This window comes from Callithrix jacchus, chromosome 11, assembly GCF_049354715.1.
Source record: "Callithrix jacchus isolate 240 chromosome 11, calJac240_pri, whole genome shotgun sequence".
Taxonomy (NCBI): domain Eukaryota; kingdom Metazoa; phylum Chordata; class Mammalia; order Primates; family Cebidae; genus Callithrix; species Callithrix jacchus.
In genome coordinates, this window is record NC_133512.1 from 37737715 (window position 1) to 37762193 (window position 24479).

The following is a 24479-nucleotide window of genomic DNA, read 5'->3' on the forward strand; positions in this document are numbered from 1 at the left end:
AGTGTCATATTTTAACCAATTACCAATGTTTTAAAAATATTATTTGAAGTGTGTCTACACATTCTAAACAAGAGAGTATTTTAATTTGGTGATATTCCTAATTACATGTACTTTAGGTAGTTCTGTACAACTCTTCCTGTATGTAACATAACATTTTTACCAGGGAAAATCTATTTTAAGTTAGGTTAGTAAAATATCTATAGTGTTTACACAATTATCATATCAACTAGTACCCCATGAAATAAAAACATGGATATGTTTTTGCTTGTGAAAGTTTGTTGTTGTTTCTAGGAGGCCTATAGGCGTACTTAAACTTTGATTAATTTGGGCAGGGAAAGGAAAATCTTAGGAAAAATCTCACCAAGCCTTGTTTTTTCAGGCTCTTCATATCTGAATATCCTTTTGGATGGAATAATTATTGCTGGGAGTATAATCACAAAAATCAGGACCTCTCCAACATGCTTCCCCTGTCAGTGGATACTGGGAATCAAGTACTTACAGGAGGAGAGTTAAAAAAATGTTTGGCTTCGTGAGCTTGTTACCCATAGCTCCATTCATAGACAAGTATCCCAGCAATACCTAAATATTTGTGAGTATCCCAGCAATACTTACATGTTTGTAGATAGCTGAGTAATTTCTTCTGCTTATCAGCTAAAAATTTCTTCATAGCCTGTGGTTATACTGACTTATAACAGTCTTTGATAAACTTCAGGACTTCAGTGTATGTACTTGTGAAATTTTTGATTATATGTAGCTTTAATACATTGATCACATTTCAGATTTCTGAAAAATGGGTAAAATATATTAAAAGTTTTGAAAATTTTTATTACAATTTCTTTTTTACCTATGGGTTAGTTTCTAAATATATGAGATAAAGTTGTTATTTCTTTTTTTATTAGTTTCTAACTTAATTGCACTATAGTCATAGAATGGGGTTTTGTATGACTTTTTGAAACTCTGGGAACTTACTCTATGGCTTTCTATATGATTGAGTTAGTAACTTTTCCATGTGTTCTTTAGAAGGACATGTACTCTGATTTTGGGGTCCATTCATTCAGTGTTATTTAATTATGTTGAAATTTTCTGTAGTTAGCTGATGTTTTTATCCACTTGATCTATCAATAATTGGAAGAGATACTGAGACCAGGTTCCAGGTCCTGGGGGAGGCTCAGCTCCCCCGCTAGGATGTGTTCTTCCAGGTTCTTGGTTCCTCACTCACCCAAGAATGGGAGGTAGGACCCCGCCGGGTGTGGTGAGCAATTAAGTAAATATCAGACCACAAAGAGTTTTACAGAAAGTGATTTATTTATGCAGAGAGACAGAGAAAAAGTAGAAATAAGTAAATAGAGTGAGAGCAGCTCCCACGAGGTCATGGAAGGGGATCCAGAAATGGAGTCTTTCTGGATGAGAAAGAGACTTTTAACCTGGGAGTAATTCCTGCCCCATTCAGGTTTTCTGCCCTATGAAAGGAGTTCCTTTAAACTTCTGCTGGAGTGATTGATCTTTGAGTTTTTCCTGCACACACAAAAATTAAACAAAAACCTCTAGTATCCCGGATGGAGAGGTGGGTGGAGGCATGGCGCTGGGAAGTTCTTGCCTTTGAAACTATGCCTTCTTGAGGACCTGGGAAGAGAATACATTCTCTCAACATGTTAAAACCTTCCATTATGAGGGTGAAATTTTCTAATTCTTCCACTAGTTCTATCAAGTTGTTTGCCTATATTAATTGTCAATTAAATATAGCTTTATGGAGAGAGGATTTACATACTATACAATTCACCCTGTTAGAGTGTCCAATTCAATGATTTTGGAATATTCAAAGATAATGTGAAACCATCACAACAGTCAATTTTAAAACATTTTTATCATCCCAAGAGTACCCCTCCATACCCTTTAGCTTTTACTGCCTGTCTTCCAGTATCCCACCTCTAATCCCAAACAACCATTAATCTACTTTATGTGTCTACTAGTTTCTATATTCTGGATTTTCACATGAATGAAATAATATAATATGTAGACTTTTGTGACTGGCTTTTGTTCACTTAGTGTAGTATTTTCAAGATTTATTAAAATCCAACTGTGTCAGTACTTCACTTCTTTATGGATAAAGTATTTCATTGTATGCATATACCACATTTTGCTTATTCATTTGTCCATTGATGGACATCTTGGTTCTTTCCACCTTTTAACTCTTATAAATAATGCTACTATAATTATTCATGTACAGTTTTTGTGTGGATACATGTTTTTATTTTTGTTGGAAATATACCTAGAAATGGAATTGCTAGGTCATATGGTGATTCTTTATTTAACCACTTGAGGAACTGCTAGATTGTGTTCCAGAACAGCGGCACTATTTCACATTCCCACCATTGATATTTGAGGGTTCTGATGTCTTCATATCCTTGCTGACACTTGTTATTATATTGTTACAGGATTCCTTCAGGGCCACTTCACCAGCTGAAAATTGTGGCCATTGTTGCCTCTGCCCAGGGTTCGTTTGGGGACTGCTGGGCTCCTCTGCCTGCTTGGCCCAGCGGGCTGCATTTGGCTCACAGCCCAGCCCAAACCCCATGCCTGCCATAACTCCATGCTCAGCCCACAGCCGGACCAAGCATGCCATAAGCAACTTCCTTGTTGGGCACTGGCGTCTAGATGAAGGGAATGTGGCAGCACCCAAAAACTCAGAGATGCCAGCGATCGTGGAGCCCGAAGTAATGTTAACAGCTCTTGCTTGGGGAATCTCGAGGTCTGAGTCCCCAAGAAATGTCACAGCTCTTCACTCCCAAAGCTCAGCGAGCAGAAGTGTTACAGTTTTTTTTTGCTCCCACTGTTTGGCAGGTTCTGGGTTCTTGTCCTGAGATCAAGAGGAATGAAGTGGGTGGACACGAGAGAGTGAGTAAGGCCAAGAAGAATTTGTTAAGCCACCAAAGGAGAGCTCTCAGCTGTGAGAGAGGATGTAAGAGCAGGTAACCATCTGTCAGGCTGAGTTCAGCGTTTTTATGGGCTTACAAGGGGGAAATGCATGCTGACTGATTCATGGGTGGGCTTTGGAAAAATCACCATTCAGTTGGTTAAAAGGCATCATCCCGAAGGAACTGATAGAGAGATGGTAAGATGGGGATAGAAGTTCTCACTTCAGTTGTGGACTCTATCCAGAACCGGCAGCTCAGGTTTCAGGCTTTAAACTGGCTTCGGGTTGAAGATTGGGTTTTGCCAGGGGCCTATCCCTGTTTGCCTAGGAATTTATCTGTCTTCTGTCACTATCAATATGACCTTTTGATTCTAGCCACTTAGTAGGTGTGAAGTAGTATCACGTTGTAGTTTTGAATTGTATATTTCTGATGAGTAATGTTCTCAAGCATCTTTACATACACTTATTGGCCATTTGTATATCTTCCTTGGAGATGTGTCTATTCAGACTATTTGCCCATGTTTTACATTGGGTTGTCTTTTTATTATTGAGTTGCGAAAGTTTTTATAGATTATAGATACAAGTTAGTCCCTTATCAGATATATGATTTACACATACCTTTCTAGATGGTGTTCTTGAAGCACAAAAGTTTTTTTGTGGCTCTCAACAATATTCTCTTAAAAAAAATACACTCCAGTCTGGGGCCTGGTCACAGAGCAAGACTCAGTCTCAAAAAAACAAAACAAAATAAAACAAACAAACAAAATAACAAGGCTGGGCATGGTGGCTCATACCTGTAATCCCAGCACTTTGGGAGGCTGAGGTGGATGAATCACCTGAGGTCGGGAGTTTGAGACTAGTCTGACCAACATGGAAAACCGGTCTCTACTAAAAATATTAGAAAAAAGTTAGCCAGGCAGGGTGGTGCATGCCTGTAATCCCAGCCACTCAGGAGGCTAAGGCAGAAGAATCACTTGAACCTGAGGTCAGAGGTTGCAGCAAGCTAAGGCCCCATCATTGCACTCCAACCTGGGCAACAAGAATGAAACTGTCTCAAAAGAAAGAAAGAAAGAAAGAATCACCCTTATAAGGAGGATGAAGCACAAAAGTTTCGCATTAAGAATCCATTGTCATATCCAGGGTTATAAAAGTGTGCCCATTTGTTTTCTTCTTAAGCTACTGTTGTGATAACTTTTACATTTTGATGTTAAATCCATTTTGAGTTAATTTTTATGGATGTGTGAGGTAAGGATCCAATTTAATTCTTTTCGCTGTAGCTATCCAGTACCCTTTGTTGAAAACACTATTCTTTTCCTGTTGGATAATCTTGGTAGCCTTGTCAAAAATCAGTTGGTCATAGATGTATGGGTTTATTTTAGTACTGGCAGTTCTCTATATCTACCCTTGTGCCAGTACTATGTTGTCTTAATTACTGCTGCTTTGTAGTTAATTTTTAAAATCAAGAAGTGAGTCCTGCTTTGTTCTTCTCTTGCAAGTTTATTTTGGCTATTCTAAGTCCCCTTAAATTTCATACTAGTTTTAGAATCAGTTCGTCATCTTGCACAAAGAACTCAGGTAATAATTGTGTTGAACCACAAAGATATTCCGCAAGAAGAGCAACCCCAAGGCACATAATCGTCAGATTCAACAAGGTTGAAATAAAGGAGAAAATACTAAGGGCAGCCAGAGAGAAACATGGGGTCACCCACAAAGGGAAGCCCATCAGACTCACAGCAGATCTCTCAGAAGAAATACTACAAGCCAGAAGAGAGTGGGGGCCAATATTCAACATCCTTAAAGAAAAGAACTTTCAACCCAGAATTTCATTTCCAGCCAAACTGAGCTTCATAAGTGAAGGAAAAATAAAATCCTTTGCCAACAAGCAAGTACACAGAGAGTTTGTCACCACGAGGCCTGCTTTACAAGAGCTCCTGAAGCAGGCACTACACATAGAAAGGAACAACCAGTACCAGCTATCCCAAAATCACACTAAATGCTAAAGAGCATCAACATAATGAAGAATCTATAACAACTAACGGGCAAAACAGCCAGCTAGCATCAAAATGGCAGTATCAAATTCACACATAACAATATTAACCCTAAATGTAAATGGACTAAATGCACCAATCAAAAGACACAGACTGGCAAATTGGATAAAAATCCAAAACCCATCAGTGTGCTGTATCCAGGAAACCCAACTCACATGCAAGGATGCACAAAGGCTCAAAATAAAGGGATGGAGGAAGATTTACCAAGCAAATGGAGAGCAAAAAAAAGCAGGAGTTGCAATTCTCATCTCTGATAAAATAGACTTTAAAGCAACAAAGATCAAAAGAGACAAAGAAGGCCATTATATAATGGTAAAAGGATTGATACAACAACAAGAGCTAACAATCCTAAACATATATGGACCCAATACAGGAGCACCCAGATACATAAGGCAAGTTCTTAATGACTAACAAAGAGACTTAGACTCCCACACAATAATACTGGGAGACTTTAACACTCTACTGTCAATATTAGACAGATCAACCAGACAGAAAATTAACAAGGATATCCAGAGCGTGAACTCAGACCTGGAGCAAGCAAACCTGATAGACATTTACAGAACTCTCCACCCCAAATCCACAGAATATACATTCTTCTCAGCACCACATCACACCTACTCTAAAATTGACCACATAATTGGAAGTAAAGCACTCCTCAGCAAATGCAAAACAACTGAAATTATAACAAACAGTCTCTCAGACCATAGTGCAATCAAGTTAGAACTCAGAATTCAGAAACCAACCCAGAACTGCACAGCTTCATGGAAACTGAACAACTGGCTCTTGAATGTTGACTGGATAAACAATGAAATGAAGGCAGAAATAAAGAAGTTATTTAAAACCAATGAGAATGAAGACACAACATGCCAGAATCTCTGGGACACATTTAAAGCAGTCTCTAGAGGAAAATATATAGCAATAAGTGCCCATATGAGGAGAATGGAGAGATCCAAAATTGACACCCTATTGTCAAAATTGAAAGAGCTAGAGGAGCAAGATCAAAAAAACTCAAAACTCAACAGAATACAAGAAATAACTAAGATCAGAGCTAAACTGAAGGAGATAGAGACACGAAAAACTCTTCAAAAAATCAATAAATCCAAGAGTTAGTTTTTTGAAAAGATCAACAAAACAGACAGACCACTAGCCAGATTGATAAAAAAGAAAAGAGAGAACAACCAAATAGATGCAATAAACAATGATAAGGGGAAATCACCACAGACTCCACAGAAATTCAAACCATCATAAGAGAATATTACAAACAACTCTATGCACATAAACTACTAAACCTGGAAGAAATGGATAAATTCCTGGACTCTTGTGTCCTCCCAAGCCTAAACCAGGAGGAAGCTGAAACTATGAATAGACCAATACAAGGTCAGAAGTCGAGGCAGCAATTAAGAGCCTATCATACAAAAAAGCCCAGGTCCAGATGGGTTTACAGCCGAATTCTGCCAGACACACAAACAGGAGCTGGTACCATTCCTTCTGAAACTATTCCAAATAATCCAAAAAAAGGGAATCCTTCCCAAATCATTTTATGAGACCAATATCATCCTGATACCAAAACCCAGCAGAGACCCAACAAGAAAAGAAAACTTCAGGCCAATATCCATGATGAACATAAATGCAAAAATCTTCAATAAAATATTGGCAAGCCAATTGCAACAGCAAATCAAAAAACTTATCCATCATGATCAAGTAGGATTTATCCCAGGGATGCAAGTCTGGTTCAACAGACGCAAGTCTATACACATAATTCACCACATAAACAGAACCCAAAACAAAAACCACATGATTATCTCAGTTGACACAGAAAAGGCATTTGACAAAATTCAACAGCCCTTTATGCTAAAAACCCTCAATAAACTCGGTATCGATGGAACGTATCTCAAAGTAATAAAAGCTATTTACGACAAACCAACAGCCAATATCATACTGAATGGGCAAAAACTGGAAGCATTCCCTTTGAAATTCGGCACTAGACAAGGATGCCCTCTCTCACCACTCCTATTCAATATAGTACTGGAAGTTCTAGCCAGAGCAATCAGGCAAGGAAAAGAAATAAAGGGTATTCAAATAGGAAAGGAGGAAGCCAAATTGTCTCTATTTGCAGACGACGTGATAGTATACCTAGAAGACCCCATCATCTCAGCCCAAAAACTCCTGAAACTGATAAGCAACTTCAGCAAAGTCTCAGGATATAAAATCAATGTGCAAAAATCACAAACATTCCTCTACACCAATAACAGACTTAAAGGAAGCCAAATCAAGAACGAACTGCCATTCACAATTGCTACAAAAAGAATAAAATACCTAGGAATACAACTCACAAGGAACGTAAGGGACCTCTTCAAGGAAAACTACAAAGCACTGCTCAACAAAATAAGAGAGGACACAAACAAATGGAGAAACATTTCATGTTCATGGTTAGGAAGAATTAATATCATGAAAATGGCTATACTGCCCAAAGTTATTTACAGAATCAATGCTATCCCCATCAAGCTACCATTGACTTTCTTCACAGAACTGGAAAAAACCACCATGAACTTCATATGGAACCAAAAGAGAGCCTGCATAGCCAAGTCAATTCTAAGCAAAAAGAACACAGCAGGGGGCATCACACTACTGGATTTCAAACTATACTACAAGGCTACAGTAATCAAAACAGCATGGTACTGGTACCAAAGCAGAGATATAGACCAATGGAACAAAACAGAGGCATTGGAGGCAACACAACATATCTACAACCATACAATCTTGGATAAACCTGACAAAAACAAGCAATGGAGAAAGGATTCCCTGTTTAATAAATGGTGTTGGGAAAACATGCTAGCCATGTGCAGAAAGCAGAAACTGGACCCCTTCCTGACACCTTACACTAAAATTAACTCCAGATGGATTAAAGACTTAAACATAAGACCTGGCACCATAAAAACCCTAGAAGGAAATTTAGGCAAAACCATCCAGGACATAGGAGTAGGCAAGGACTTCATGAATAAAACACCAAAAGCATTGGCAACAAAAGCCAAAATAGACAAATGGGACCTAGTGAAACTCCACAGCTTCTGCACGGCAAAAGAAACAGTCACTAGAGTGAATCGGCAACCAACAGAATGGGAAAAAATTTTTGCAGTTTACCCATCTGTGAAAGGGCTGATATCCAGAATTTACAAAGAACTCAAACAGATTTACAAGAAAAAAACAAACAAGCTCATTCAAAAATGGGCAAAGGATATGAACAGACACTTTACAAAAGAAGACATATATGAGGCCAACAGTCATATGAAAAAATGCTCATCGTCACTGGTCATCAGAGAGATGCAAATCAAAACCACGTTGAGATACCATCTCACGCCAGTTAGAATGGCGATCATTAAAAAATCTGGAGACAACAGATGCTGGAGAGGATGTGGAGAAAAAGGAACACTTTTACACTGTTGGTGGGAGTGTAAATTAGTTCAACCATTGTGGAAGACAGTGTGGCGATTCCTCAAGGCCTTAGAAATAGAAATTCCATTTGACCCAGCAATCCCATTACTGGGTATATATCCAAAAGACTATAAATCGTTCTACTATAAGGACACATGTACACGAATGTTCATTGCAGCACTGTTTACAATAGCAAAGACCTGGAGTCAACCCAAATGCCCATCAATGATAGACTGGATTGGGAAAATGTGGCACATATACACCATGAAATATTATGCAGCAATCAGAAATGATGAGTTTGTGTCATTTGTAGGAACATGGATGAATCTGGAGAACATCATTCTCAGGAAACTGACACAAGGACAGAAATTGAAACACCGCATATTCTCACTCATAGGCAGGTGATGAAAAATAAGAACACATGGACACAGGGAGGGGAGTACTAAACACTGAGGTCTACTGGGGGGTAAAGGGGAGGGCCAGTGGGGTGGGGAGCTGGGGAGGGATAGCCTGGGGAGAAATGCCAAATGTGGGTGAAGGGGAGAAAGGAAGCAAAATACACTGCCATGTGTGTACCTATTCAACTGTCTTGCATGTTCTGCACATGTACCCCAAAACCTAAAATGCCATAAAAAATTAAAAAAAAAACAAAGTAGAAAAAGAAAAGAATTGTGTTGAATATGTAGTTCAGTTTTGGGAGTATTACCATTTCAACAATGTTACATCTTACAATTCACGAACTTGGCACATTTTTTCTTTTATATCAATCTTCTTTAATTTCTTTCAATGTTTGTAGTTTTCAGAATATTCTTGAGTCAATTTTGGTATTTTGCGTCTTTCTAGGAATTTGTTTATTTCATCCAAGTTATCTAATTTATTACGTACAGTTGTTTATAGTATTACTTTTAAATCCTTTTTATTTCTGTAAAGTCAGTGGCAATGTGCCCATTTTTGTACTAATTGTAGTAATTGAAGTATTCTGTTTTCTTCTTGTTCTATCTATCCAAACATTTGTCAGTTTTGTAAATCTTTTTGAAGAACCAGCTTTTAGTTTCATTGATTTTCTTTATTGATTTGTATTCTCTATTTCATTAGTTTCTGTTGTAGTCTTTATTATCTCCTTCCTTCTGCTTGCTTCAAGTTCATTTTGGTATTTTCCAGTGCTGTAATCAGAAAGTTAGGTTATTGAATTGTAATATTTTTAATTTTTTTACATTTCTTCTAAGCACTGCTTCAGCTGCTTACCAAAAGTTTTGTTGTGCTGTGTTTTTATTGTCTTTCACCTCAATGTAGTTTGTGATTTTTTCCTTTTGATTTCTTTTTTGGCCCATTGATTATTTATGAGTGTGTTATTTAATTTCCACATTTTTGTAGTGATTTTCCCCAGTACTTTTCTGCTTTTGAGTTCTACTTTTGTTCCATTGTGGTCAGAGAACATATTTTGTGTTGTTTCCACCTTTTAGATCTTATTATTTTTTTTTATTCTTATTTTTTTATTGCATTTTAGGTTTTGGGGTACATGTGCAGAGCATGCAATACAGTTGCATAGGTACACACATGGCAGTGTGTTTTGTTTGCTTTCACCCCTTCACCCACATTTGGCGTTTCTCCCCAGGCTATCCCTCCCCATCTCCCCCTCCCACTGGCTGTCCCCTTTTCCTCCCAATAGACCCCAGTGTTTAGTACTCCCCTCTCTGTGTCCATGTGTTCTCATTCTTTTAGATCTTATTGAGGTTTGTGTCATCAATAAGTTCTAAAGGATATAGTCTCTCCTGGGGAATGTTCTGTGTACACTTGAGAATAATGTATATTCTGTTGTTATGCTGAATGTTCTATAGATGTCTACATCTATGTAATAGATGTTTTACAGTTTTGGTCAAATTTTCTGTTTCTTTCTTTATTTTTTTGTCTAGCTGTTCGATCCAGCATCAATAGTGGAGTATTGATGTGTTCAATTATTATGGCTGAATTGCCATGAACTTCCTTCATTGCTATTAGTTTTGCTTTGTGTATTTTGATCTTCTGTTATTAGATGCATAGAAACACACACACTCTAATGAGGACTCTGTATCATGAACCAGCATATAACATGAATCCAATTCTGTTCGAAAGATTTCTTTTAAAAAAGTAGCAATTAAACACCTTTTCTTTAATTTTAAGATGTCACCAATTATAACAGTTATTGGTGAAAAAGGGAACACGTAATATTAAAAGTTTATGTTGATTTTATAAGTGGTACAATTTCTTAAAATAAGTCAAAATCATGGCAATATATTTAACAAATAGAATTAATTAGACTTTTAATTAACAAGATTATGGATTCCTAAGCAGTAACAGATGTTGGAGAATTTCCTTTGACTGAATTGTATTTGGTGGGGTGGGATTGGGACATGTTTATCGAGAAATGGGCAAAACCCAGCTTGTCTCTCAACCCTCTTAAAATCTCATGTAAACAACAGTGGCAGGTGGTTCATTTGCTTGTTAATTTTTGGAGTTACTTGGGGATAATGAAGCCATTTCTTCTATGCCAGTCAGAAATTGTTACCATCTACCTACCCCATTGTGGTGAATCACCCTGGGTATATTTCCCAGCTTTGACACCATCTATATTTTCAGACAAATGTGAATAAAATCTGAAGGCCAGGTTCTTAAGAATATGCAAGTTAGATATTTTAAAATTAAACAAAATTGACCTACTAGTAATTTCACATCTCAAGTATAGCTTATCTGTTCTATTGCCTTTTAGAATAAAAGCTGGTAGGAAAATATTCCACACAACTATAAAACAAATAAAAAATCAAACTATTTGAAACAGTAACTTCTCAGCTGACTTTCTACCATTTCGGATGATGTTTTATTTCTCTCTGAAATGCATATGGTTTGGGCTGATTGTTTTTGGCATAAACAATCACAAAACTAATATAGTTGCCAGTGGGTAAGTGCCAAACCTCTAGAAGCCAGTCATCTTTTTGACAGAGATTACACAGAACTGCTCAGCCCTCTCAGGAGTAATTGGAGTTAAGTCACCCTTACAGAAGTTTCCCTTTTTGTTCTTCGTGCTGCCTTTTAACCCAGTTCAGAAGGGACATTTCTGCAGTACAAATAAATGCCAAACATTTTTGAAAATAAGCAAAAGGCTGAACTGTGAGCTTGTACATGTGCTTAAGCACTTAACATGGTGCATGAAGTTAAGGAAATATATAATCAAATAAGTATTCTTAGAAGTGAGAGATTGTATATTTGAGTGACCAAATGCATTACTTTGCTCAAAACAAACAAATGCTATTATTATTGAAGGAAGGGAAATTCTATTCCTTTCACATTCTAACACTAGTATTATTAGCCAGGCATGGTGGTGCACACCTGTAGTCACCTGTATAGACAGTTTCACCACTATCATTGTTTCATTATGATTTGTCCTAAATTATATTCCCGAACTGTGGTACCACTGGGTGCTTGCTAATAATTCTGATAATGCTTTCATGGTCAGATAGGGTTGAGAAATTCTAGATTTGTTAGAATTAAAGTTTTTAAAAGTTTTGTTTACAACTGCAAGATTTCTTGAGGCCTTTTATGTATCTATGGAAATTTTGAGTCTTGGAGTGATAGAGAGTGCAGTATTTTCCTAATCCATTTGATCATGAAACCCTTCTAGTGTTCCAAGAGGACCACTTTGGGAAACACTGCTGTGGTTTATAAGTACAAGTAAAAATGTCTCACTTAAAAAAATTTATTTAAATTTCAGGGCTACATGTGTAGGTTTGTTACATAGGTAAACTTGTGTCATGAGGGTTTGTTGCACAGATTATTTCACCACCAAGGTATTAAGCCTAATACCCATTCATTATTTTTCCTTATCCTCTCCCTCTTCCCACCCTCCACTATCCAGCAGGCCCTAGTGTGTGTTGTTCCCCTCTGTGTCTATGTGTTGTTCTCATCATTTAGCTTCCACTTTTAAGTGACAACATCCAGTATTTGTTTTTTTTCTTCCTGCATTAGTTTGCTAAGGATAATGCCACCAGCTCCATCCATGTCCCTGCAAACAACAATGATATCATTCTTTTTTATGGCTGCATAATATTCCATGATGTATTCTTATGTATACTTTCTTTATCCAGTCTACAATTGATAGACATTTAGGTTGATTATATGTCTTTGCTATTGTGAATAGTACAGCAATGAACATACATGCTGTGTCTTTATGGTAGAACAAATCATATTCTTTTGGGTATAACACAATAATTGGATTTCTGGGTGAAATTGTACTTCTATTTTAAGTTCTTTGCAAAATCACCATATTGCTTTCACAATGGTTTACATTTCCACAAGTATTGCATAGGTGTTCCCTTTTTTCTGCAACCTTGCCAGCGTCTCTTGTCTTTTGAAATTTTTTGTAACAGCTATTCTGACTGGTGCAAGATAGTGTCTCATTGTGGTTTTGATTTGCATTTCTCTACTGATCGTGATATTGAGCTTTTAATTATATACTTATTGGCCCCTTGTATATGTTCTTTGTGTTCTTTTGAGAAGTGTCTGCTCATGTCTTTTGCCCAGTTTTTATTGGGGTTGCTTGTATTTTTCTTGTAAATTTAAGCTCCTCATAGATGCTGGATATTAGACGTTTGTCAGTTGTGTAGTTTGCAAGTATTTTCTCCCATTCTGTAGGTTGTCTGCTTACCCTTTTGATAGCCTTTTTTTTTTTTTTTTTTTTTTTTTGCTGTGCAGAAGCAAAATAAATTAGTTTTACCTTAAATTAGTTTAATTATATCTGATTTGGCAATTTTCGCTTTTGTTGCAATTGCTTTTGATGTCTTTGTCATGAAATCTTTGCCTGTGTCTATGTCCTGAATGATATTGCCTAGGTTGTCTTCCAAGGTTTTTATAGTTTTAAGTTTTACATTTAAGTCTATATTCCATCTTGAGTTAATTTTCGTATATGACATAAGGAAGGGGTCCAATTTCAATCTTCTGCAAATGGCTAGTCAGTTATTCCAGCACCACTTGTTGAACCGGGAATCCTTTCCCTATTGCTTGTTTTTGTCAGCATTGTCGAAGATCAGATAGCTGTAGATGTGTAGTCTTATTTCTAAGACTACAGAATAGTTCTCTATTCTGTTCCATTGGTTTATGTGTCTGTTCCTGTACCAGTATCACGCTGTTTTGGTTACTGTAGCCCTTTGGTATACTTTGAAGTTAGGTAGCATGATGCATCTAGCTTTGTTCTTTTTGCTTAGGATTGCTTTTGCTATTTGGCTCTTTTTTGGTTTCATATTAATTTTAAATGTTTTTTTCTAGTTACATGAAGAATGTCATTGGTAGTTTAATGGGAATAGCATTGAACTTATAAATTGCTTTGGACAGTATGGCTAATTTTACAGTATTGATTCTTCCTACCCATGTGTATGGAATGTTTTTCCGTTTGTATGTATCATCTCTGATTTATTTGGGCAGTGGTTTGTTGTTCTCCGTGTAGGGCTCTTTCACCTTCACAGTTAGCTGAACTACCAATTATTTTATAATTTGTGGCAATTGTGAATGGGAGTTTGCTAGTGATTTAGCTCTTGGCTTGACTGTTGTTGGCTTCACACACTGATTTTGTATCTTGAGACTTTGCTGAAGTTGCTTGTCAGCTTAAGCTTTTAGGCTGAGATGATGGGGTTTTCTAGAAATAGAATCATATCATCTGCAACCAGGGATAGTTTGACTTCCTCTCTTCCTATTTGAATGTGCTTTATTTCTCTCTGTTGCCTGAGTGGCCTGACCAGAACTTCCAATAGTATGTTGAATAGGAGTGGTGAAAGAGGGCATCCTTCTCTTGTGCCAGTGTTTGAGGGAAATGCTTCCAGCTTTTGTCCATTCAGTTTGATGTGTCTCACTTTTAAGAATTACTCCTTCTTTATGTTTTTTGGATAGAAATAAGATTAAATTATCTCTTATAAGCGACACATATTCAAACTTTCCCAGCCTCCCTCTCCTCCTCTTTTTCTGTTTGGGATATTCATAGTGAACAATGGTTTTCTAAATTGTGCTTTAGAGACTTTTTCTCTAAAAATATTGTCTCTCTGAGGATCAGCCTCTAAACTTAGGAGAGTTCTGCAAATTGGCTGAATCCCTAGCATATGACCATGTAGACCTAAGTATTACTTTGGAATCAAGTCTCTCAGAGGGAGTCCTCTCAAGACAAAAGGATATTGGTACAAAGGATTTCAAGTGAGAATTTTAAAAATCTATTTTAAAGCCTACCCTAAACACCCAATTCTGTATTGACGCTTGCAAGAATGCTATATTTGCTGGGAAACTATGGGCTCCACTTCAGTAATCGATAGCCTTGACTAATCTATGAACCATTAAAAAGAAAAAAAGTTCCTTGGATAAGATGGCTGTCTTTAGTTCACAATAATCTTTTAATCTATTCTAGAGAAAACGGAAGTTATGTCAGGATTTGGAAGACCATGTATTCTAAAACACCGAGGTGTATAATTTAGTAAACACAAGTGTATTAATTTGCTAAGGTTTCCATAAAAAAGAGCCACAGACTTGGTTGCTTAAACAACAGATACTCATTTTCTTAGAGTTCTGGAGGCTAGAAGTCAATCTGAGATCAAGGTGTCAGTAGGGTTGATTTCTGCTGAGGTCTCCCTCTTTGTTTATAGATGGCCATCTTCTCCCTATGTATTCCTATGTACTGATCTCTTGAAAGAACACCAGTAGTCATCTCAAGCTAAAGCCCACCTTAGTGACCTCGTTTAACTTTACCTCTTTAAAGACTTTGTCTCCAAATTCAGTCTTATTCTGAGGTACTGGGGATTAGGGATTCAATATGTAAATTTTGGGAGACATAATTAGCCTGTTACAATGGATGACCCTAAGCCAGCAGTCTCCTGAGTTTATTCTGTTAGGCCAAGCAGAAACCTTTGAGAGACAAGCAACTGTCAAAAATTTCATGACCCATAGATATGCATAATGCCTTACTTTGCTTTTTTTGTGGATTTCTCTAGTTTTTAGCGAACCTGATATTCCATTAAAAAAGGAAATTGTTATCTCTGCTATAAGTTGCTTTAAAATCAGTCAGGTCTAGGGGTTGTTTATGCACATATCTTAGGGTTTCTTAACAACTTGCAGGTCACAGATATTTGGGAAATGGAAATGTTGATCCTTCAGACTGTGGTCAGTGTACCATGGGCTTATAGTTCCCCTTGCTCTATTGAGCCTTGAGGATATCGTTAGCATAACATACCCATAACTTTTGCTCAGGAAAATCGTGGGCCAACGAACATAGACTTAACTAGAAATGACTTACCTGAAACTGAGGAATGCGGGGGAAATCCGACCCAGGTCAAAGAGTAATAGAATTTTGACCTGGACACACTGGGATCTGTTGGGGGGAATAGGGGAGGGACACCGGGGTGTGGGGAGTTGGGGAGAGATAGCATGGGGAGAAATGCCAGATATAGATGAAGGGGAGGAAGGCAGCAAATCACACTGCCAAGTGTGTACCTATGCAGCTATCTTTTTTTTTTTTTAGACGGAGTTTCACTTTTGTTACCCAGGCTGGAGTGCACTGGTGCGATCTTGGCTCACCGCAACCTCCGCCTCCTGGGTTCAGGCGATTCTCCTGCCTCAGCCTCCTGAATAGCTGGGATTACAGGCAAGCACCACCATGCTCAGCTAATTTTTTGTATTTTTAGTAGAGATGGGGTTTCACGATGTTGACCAGGATGGTCTCGATCTCTTGACCTCGTGATCCACCCACCTCAGTCTCCCAAAGTGCTGGGATTACAGGCGTGAGCCACCGCACCTGGCTGCAGCTATCTTACATGTTCTTCACATGTACCCCGAAATCTAAAATGCAATAATAAATAAATAAATATTAAAATTAATATTTAAACAATAAGAACATGTTCGTACGTATTGAAAATAATGTCATTACACCTAACAGAATTGCTATCAATTCCTCAATATTATCTAATATCTAATTTTTATTAAAATCTTCCATATCACAAAAAAAAAAAAAGAATTTTGACCTGGAAGGGACCTTAGATGCTAGACTTCAGTCATTCACAAACCATGTTAAATTTTTTTTTGCCTGATCAATGAAATTCAATATTAACAATAGATAATTGTTGAATATCTAATGGTTCTATTTATATTAACTTACTTTTTAAAAGCCTTTAAATCTAGCCCCATTAAATAAAAAATTATTTTGAATTAGAATTCAAGTATGTTGGACACATTTTCTGACCCCATAGATGTATAGATTCTTCCAGACTTGCTGTTTTTCATCATACAGCAGTAGATGCTGAGGATGCAGGCAAAGACTTTGAGGCCATAGAAGATGGTGGAGCCACTAACTGGAAAAAAAACTATCCCTGAATGACTGCAAAGGAACGTGATATGAGCAAGAAATAAATCTTGCATTTAGCCTCTGAGACATTGGTGCTGTTTATTGCAACAGATAGCCTGCCTTGACTAATAGAGTTAACCTTGTAAGACTTTAGATATTTCAACCTCCTTGAAGGCTTTCCTTGCATATAAATTGTAGAAATGTCTTTTTGCGATTTATCCCCAAATGGTTTTTGCTTATGTCAGTGCTTCTTATAAAGCCACTAAAATTATATTTTCAGTGTGACACCTAGATTAAAAGTAATATGAGCCGGGTGCAGTGGCTCATGCCTGTAATTCCAGGACTTTGGGAGGCTGAGGCAGGTGGATCACCTGAGGTCAGGAGTTTGAGACCAGCCTGACCAACATGGTGAAACCCCATGTCTACTAAAAATACAAAAACTTAGCCGGGAATGGTGGCTGGCACCTGTAATCCCAGCTACTTTGGAGACTGGGGCAGGAGAATCACTTGAACCTGGGAATCGGTGGTTGCAGTGAGCCGAGATTGCACCATTGCACTCCAGCTTGGGCAACAAGAGCAAGACTGTCTCAAAATAAAAGTAATATGAAAATTAGTATATTAATCTCATCAATTCTTTGCATATCATTTTAAAATATCCTATCTACTATTTTAATTTATTTCTGTTTTTGAGAAATTCAACACTCACATGGGAAAAAGGCAAGTGTAGTTGTATAGAGTGCAAGCTGCAATTGCTCTTGACCTTGCTCTGATTAGAAATCCTAGAATACTACCTTTGGATGAATTATCAACACTTCTAGGCACTCAGAGTAAATCCATAGTATACAGAAAATAGATAAGAATTGTTTATCACCAAGTATTTAGGCCAATTTGAATTGCCATCACAGGCAAAAAGTAAAATTTAAATATATTCATACAAGCTATGCAACACAGAGGATTGATTAATGTGAAAAACAAGGTCTCATTTTTTTTAGCAGTTTTAAAAAACAGTTATTAAATTTTATTTGCTTTATTTGGCTTGCAGTTTCACAGGGCTGTTTTTGTGGATGAGGGCATAAGGAGGTGGTTGTATTTGTTTCCAGGCTCCATTAGCAGATGAATGCTAGATACAGTCATTCTGGGAATAGGGATGGCAATAGTAAGTATGAACCAGTGTAAACAATCTAGGTTTTAAAGCCAATAAAGTGATGGAATATTAAAGATGAAATGGAATCAATTTGTTCAATAATATTATTGAATGACAGTGGGGTAGCATCCTCCTTGATAGGTTATATACTGTGACTCAAGGGTGTGGACCAGAAAGTACCATGGCCCCTCCTTTCATGGGCTCACAGATGCTGTGTAGAAACACAAACACAGAGACAATGGACAATTCACTCAATGCCTGTGTGTATTCTAGCATGTCCCTCCAAGCCTGCACAAAAGCATCCTCTTCAGACCCATAGAAAAACTTCCCTCCTGCTGTTATCCATGCCTTTCCTTATTCTTTGCCACTTCAAGATGACCTTACCCTGAGGGCTTGACTTTGTTCCCAGAGCTGTATTTCACTCCTCCACTGGGCTTCAGGAACTCAGTGACTTACTTAAGAGCTGAAAATTATCTTACCAGTCTGATTATAACTGGCCAATTCTGAATACTATTAGATTTGCATTAAATAAATCCCAAATGTCAGTTATAAATGCAAAATATTTTGAAGTGCATTTTAGCAGAGGAACCTATATAATACCTTAAGAAGTTTAATCAAATAAAAAAGTAAACATTTCATTGACCAAATAATAAAATCATACTTTTTTATAAAAAGAAAAATTTAATATTAAAATAATATCCCAGAACCCTCATAAAAAGTCTAACCAGGATATCAGGAAGTTATAAAGATAGAAACAAATATTGTAATAGAGGAACAAATATTGTAATAGGGGAACAAATATCAGAGTTGCTTGGGATTGGTTATTACTTGAAGAGCAAAATAAACACTCGTTTAGAGATATCCCATCCTGACTCTACTCTGTGTGTTTAGGGTTGGATTTTATCATTTGAAAAAATGCTTCAGTTCTACCAAGGTTTCAGTATTATTCAGTGTAACGCATGAAATAAAAAGCAAAATTAGTCACTTGCTGTCTCTACTAACCTACTGGACATGTCTAAGTGTTTGTTTTATTAGTCTTTCTTTTCAATTATTAATCAGTGTCATGAGGTAGATCAATATACCAAGAGCTTCTAAATACAATACATAAGGCTTAAGAATCAATAGTGATATCATCCATATAAGGGAAAGAAATTGAATTTATGGCTACCCTGAAACTTAGATCACATGATTCTACTTCTCTTATTTATTTTTGTTTTCAGTTTTTCTGAATCCAAGGTTATATGTTTGTTATACAAAATACAAAAAAAAGAAATAACAAAACAAAAATTATTCATAGCCCTACTGCAACCCAAATGTAATTACTGCAATGATTTTAAAACATTTATTTCTATATATTTTTAAATAAAATTGTAATTGTGTATGTGTGTAAATTGGGATGGTGCAGTTTAACTTTATGTTTTTTAGCATTTTCTATATTTTACAGATTTCATTCATATATATGTAACTGGTGTATACCATTTACTGTTGTTTGTTTCTTATTTTTTTATTAAAATAGTTCTGCAATGATTATCTTTATAAAATTTCTCATTTTCATGTTTCAGCGATAAAGATAGATCAAATCACATGAATATTTTTGTGACTATTGGAAACTATTCTCAATTTTATTTTACAAGAAGATTGGAACAAATTAAATGCTCACCCAAATGGATGAGAGAATCTAGTTCCTCAGGTTATCACTAATATTAGAAACTACCTGATTTTGTGGCTAATTTGAGAGGTTAAAAATATCTCATTTTAAGCTGCCTATATCTGATAATTGATGATAGTATCTTTAAATGATTTTAAAAAACATTTAGAACTGCTCAATGTACATAATGTGTTTCTATTGCCAAAATATACTAAAATTTTAACCTTTTATTTTTAATTCTCAAACTCTAATCTATATTTTCACCATTGGGCTTACTCACACAAGGACATACATAGTTAAAAATTTGAGAATGGCTCAGTTTGGAAGGATAGGACAAATATGAAATGTATGGCATAATAGTTGCTAATTCCTTTGTATAATAGAAGGTAATAAATAGAAAGTTTTGTCCCTTTCACAACACTTTGTGTTTCCATTCTACCAACATTTTTAATAAATTTTGCCTATTATTAATTTCATTACAAAGATGACAATATTCAAAAACTACATATAAGAACACATTTGGAACTTTTGGTTAATCATAATTCAAAAACACAACAAAATTAAATGTTCTCCCTCCTGAAATAAATGTTTAATTTCCTTGCTGGCACAGATGCTGTTTCTGGCAGTTCTTGACTGTCGATAGTAAATACATTTGATAGTATTTATATGAAGCCTTTTGGCCACTATAGAAATGGAATTTTCATTTGAAAATGTAATTTAACATAGAATTTCTCTTAAGGTTAGAAGAAGCCATAGCCTACAGAGATCCCATTTATAACTTGAATGGAGCACAGGGTTGTACAGAAAGGCTTTTGCATGATGTAGCTCAATTCAGTGAGTTGTTTTATAAGAGCAAGAGTATTAAAACTACTCGATATTCAATCTGAACATTTTGAGGACTATTGTAATTTCCAATATTAAAATGCTTCATCTGTTATGTGCTTTTCTTCAATCTCTTTTGAGACAGTATGGAAATACTAGAAAGCCTTCTATAAACTATTGTCTTTTTACTCTAAACGTTCCTTGAGGATTTTAGTATTTGGAGTTTTTATCATTTGTCAACATATGATACTGTCATTAGTTGATGCAAATATTCTTTGTTCTTTACTTTAGTCAAGGCTTGTCAAAATGGTAAGGAGAACTGAAATGGCTAACCAGCCAGAGTGCCACTCCCCCCAGCCAGTCAGAAGGGCTTCTCTTATCTGGCCATATTTCCTCCATTAGTGTCACTGCTTTGGGTAGAACAACAAAGTAAGGATGCTAACACTCTGGGAGGATACATTTATTGGGTTCCTGGGAACAGAAGAGGGTGCTGAGAAAGTCCTCTCCCTTCTTCCATTCAACATTGCCAGATCTTCTCTTACGCGAACTCTCTTTTAAACAATTTAGAGTGTGTCTGGTAGCATATGAACATTTTTTACTATTTGATTTTTTAAAATCTAAAACATTTTTGTGGAATTTTTTGCTTGCTATTTTTTATGTGGGAGAGGGGATTGAGACTGCTTTTTAAATGATACAGAGCCCAAAGTGGAAATTTGTTTTTGCTATTTACCAGCTATGGTATCTTTGAACACAATATTTATTCCCATGGAGCTTTTGTAATCTCCTTTGTAAAATGGAAAAAATAACATTCACTCTACCTAGTTAGTAGAATTTATTTGTGTGGTCATTAAATAATACGCTGTAAATAAAAATACTCCATAGGCTGCAATATTTGCGTTTGAAGGGCAACACTGTTGAATCTACATGGAAATAGGTTGATCACAGTTCAAAGTAGAAAAAAAAAATTTCTGTTGTAACTGATATTTTAAAACTTGCTTTTCTGAAGAGGGTTGCAAAATACCTTTTTGATATTTTATAGGCTTTTCTTTACAAAAATATTTTTATTTTGAAAAATAGATATGAGCAAAAATTTTATTAAAAATTATTCAAAAAATTGTTCATGGCCCTACCATTTAGAAATAACAATAATCTGTGATTATATACAAGATGGTACTTGAGGAAGGGGCATATGAAGTCAGTACTCTGTGGTGCTTCCCTGGAAGCATGGCAGAAGGTTTTCTGAATTTTATTAAGTGACTTCTAGGATCCTATTTTTTTTGGAGACCTCAAAAAGTATCTACAAAATTTTATTCTAGACATTAGACATTGCCAATCCTGTCTTTAGTCCTTGTATTTGGTGTTATTACTCTGTCTTGTGGGAATAAGCCTTAGCTGCCTATGTTTTATAAAAGAAAACTCCAATTAATTACTATAACTGCATCCAGCTCTCCAGCTGGCTGATTGCCAATTCTCTGCCACTTAACTGAGGCTGAATTAGACTAATAGTTTAGTGCACCACACAGTGAGACTTTCAGCCCCTTATGTTGATTCATGTGTTACAGCTGCAGTCCACACCCGTTAACAATATCTGACTTTTCACTGAACCACAGAGCTTCCTTTCCTCACAGTTTATCTTTTGATAAGTCTTTAAAATTTCCGTTTTCTGGATGGGCATTTGAAATTTAATAAAATTCATAGACTTCAAGAAGTCATTATTCAGAATGGATTCGATTGCCAGCAAATAAATTATTTTAAATTATTACTAAGATGCACATTTATAAAATATATACTTTCTCTTAGAAAATACTTTTTCATGTTTTCAGAGAAATTATTTGTACCTGAATTTTTTTTATTTGAAATTAAAACTTGCCAAACGTGTCCTATTCTGAAATTTTTGTTGTAAATAAGCCAAAGTTGACTTTTATGATCTTAGGAGTATTTATGAGTATTGCTTCATCTTGCATTTCCCCAGTTGGTTCTATGTTATGTGAGCACATTATGAGAGGAAGTAACAGTTCATTCAAATTAAGAGGTTAGGAAACTAAATATATATTCTTCTCAATATCCCTGACATATTTTATTTTAAAATGCTCAAAACTAAAAAGAATAACCTTATATTATCAAAACATAATATGTTAATTAAAATTATGGAATATCAAATATATCATCAAATAAAAATTTTTAATATTTCTCTGTTATAAATATATTAAAACAGACATAAATTTGTAACAAAAAGAAATATGGTAAAACACAGAAGAAATAACAAATGCATTGTATTAGCTTTAAAGAAATAAAATGTGTTCATATAAATATTTTCAAAAACCCTGTCCATAATTTTTTAACAAACAATTTTGACTTAAAAGTGTACTTTTCTCGGTCCTAGTGGTTTTGGATGTGGTTCTTGAATATAGTCTTCTCTAATACAGTAGATAAATCAATCTGACCTACTTTACAAAATTCACAGTTGAATGAGGAAGAGTATAATTTTGCCAGTCTGTAGTTGACTTCTTTATTCATTTGTTAAAATTAGGGTTAGTCTTCGTGGTGGATCCTGTGGCTTGGTTCCCTTAAGCATGTATTCCAGACTTTTTTTTTCTGTGACATCTAGTACTGTAATGTTGGCTATTATAAAACGAAGTAAAACATTTCCCAGATGTGCTTGTGGCTAAGGTTTCAGGTTTGATCTGGGTTCCTCCAATCTGATACAGTGATGGTTGACTTGAATTTTGAACTAAGTTAAGTGGGATAGAAACCATAATTCTGTTCTTCAGGTGTTGACACAGGCAACATAGATCTGAGTCACCAATTTTCTGATTTTTAGCAACTTTCTTCATTGGTAGGCACAACATCCCTGCAGGTGGGAGCAGTGAGACAATTCCTGGGGCTGGAAACTTCTTGGATATTCTGCCTGGAGCTTAATGTGCCTTGCTTTTCAGATCATTCAACAGTTTTTAAGCCATAGGAATAGCGAGGGCTATGTTCTATTCTATATAACAGGTTTCTGTGGTCTTAAATGAAACTCTAATCAATAAAGAACCTACCTCAATTATAAACTATTCAAGGGCATTTTGATTGCCCATTCCTGATGAAGGAATCCATAGATTTTCCATAATAGTTTGATTTTTCATTTAATTCATGATTTAGGTGAACATTAATAGCAAATAAAACAGCTTTTTGAATATATTTTTAGAGAGAGAAATATTGAGAATACAAATGGAAATGTGTTTTATCTTCTAATATTCTTTTTATTGAGAATGATAACTTTAGTGATATAATCAAGGTAAATGTACACATTAATATAATCATACATCTGTATGTATTATTTGAGTAGTTAGTGATGCAAAAATTCAAAAGTAATACATTTGAGAAAGGGATAATAGTGAATTTACATTACTCTTCCATTGCCTTCTTCTGACTGGTATGTAATTTATGATAATGTTCAGGCACCACTTCCTTCATAATACCTTCTCTTCCTCTCCCATGTGTGATTCTATAACCATTAAAAATACACACATGCACAGACACACATAAACACACACACTCCTTCTATTTACCTCTTCTGTACATTGTTACATTAGTACTTTGGTCAAAATGTGTGACAATTCTTTAGTCTATTTCCTATTCTTGATTATGAGGTTGATGAGAGTGATAAGAAGTGTTTTTATTAACCTTTGAATTGGCAGCTTCTGGAATATTTTAAATGCTTTAAAAAGCATTGGTTAACTGAACAAATGAGAAGTAGGAGAAAGGAGAATGAGCAGAAGACAGCATAGTAAAATACAGAGACTACTAGGGGAGAGATCTGGACATCCATCACTGCGGTTATCTGTTATACAAAGCAAACTTCCCTCTATCTCAGTGACTTAAAACAACAGTTTATTATTTTTCAGAATTCTGTGGGTTGACAGGCAATTCTGTTTCTTGTGTTGTTGGTTAGATCTCTGGGAGAGCTGGAAGATCCACAATGGCTTCACTCGCATGGTTGAGAGTTGGCGCTGGCTTTTATCTAGGTAAGAGAATGGCAGACATTGAAGTTCTCTTAATCTCTGCCTTGGAGTTACACAACCTCAATTCCATTGTACATTATCGGTCAAACATTGCCTTCTGGTCAGCCCAGATTCGAGGGG

General features: G+C 36.0%; 1 protein-coding gene across 4 annotated transcripts in view; it reads left to right on the forward strand.

Annotated features, from left to right (window-relative positions):
• LOC118143666 (uncharacterized) overlaps positions 1–24479 on the forward strand; it is a 110636-nt gene that overhangs the window by 63419 nt on the left and 22738 nt on the right. For 2 of the 4 annotated variants that reach the window (XR_013523709.1, XR_004727948.3), the window contains exons 2-5: positions 380–589; positions 2436–2749; positions 2842–2969; positions 24290–24362. Coding sequence is in view for 1 of the 4 variants with exons in the window: in XM_078342074.1 (XP_078198200.1) it covers positions 24290–24362 (73 nt within the window). In the remaining 3 variants the exon portion in view is untranslated. The remainder of the gene's footprint in view (positions 1–379; positions 590–2435; positions 2750–2841; positions 2970–24289; positions 24363–24479) is intronic. The other 2 variants (XR_013523710.1, XM_078342074.1) reach the window with 1 other exon arrangement.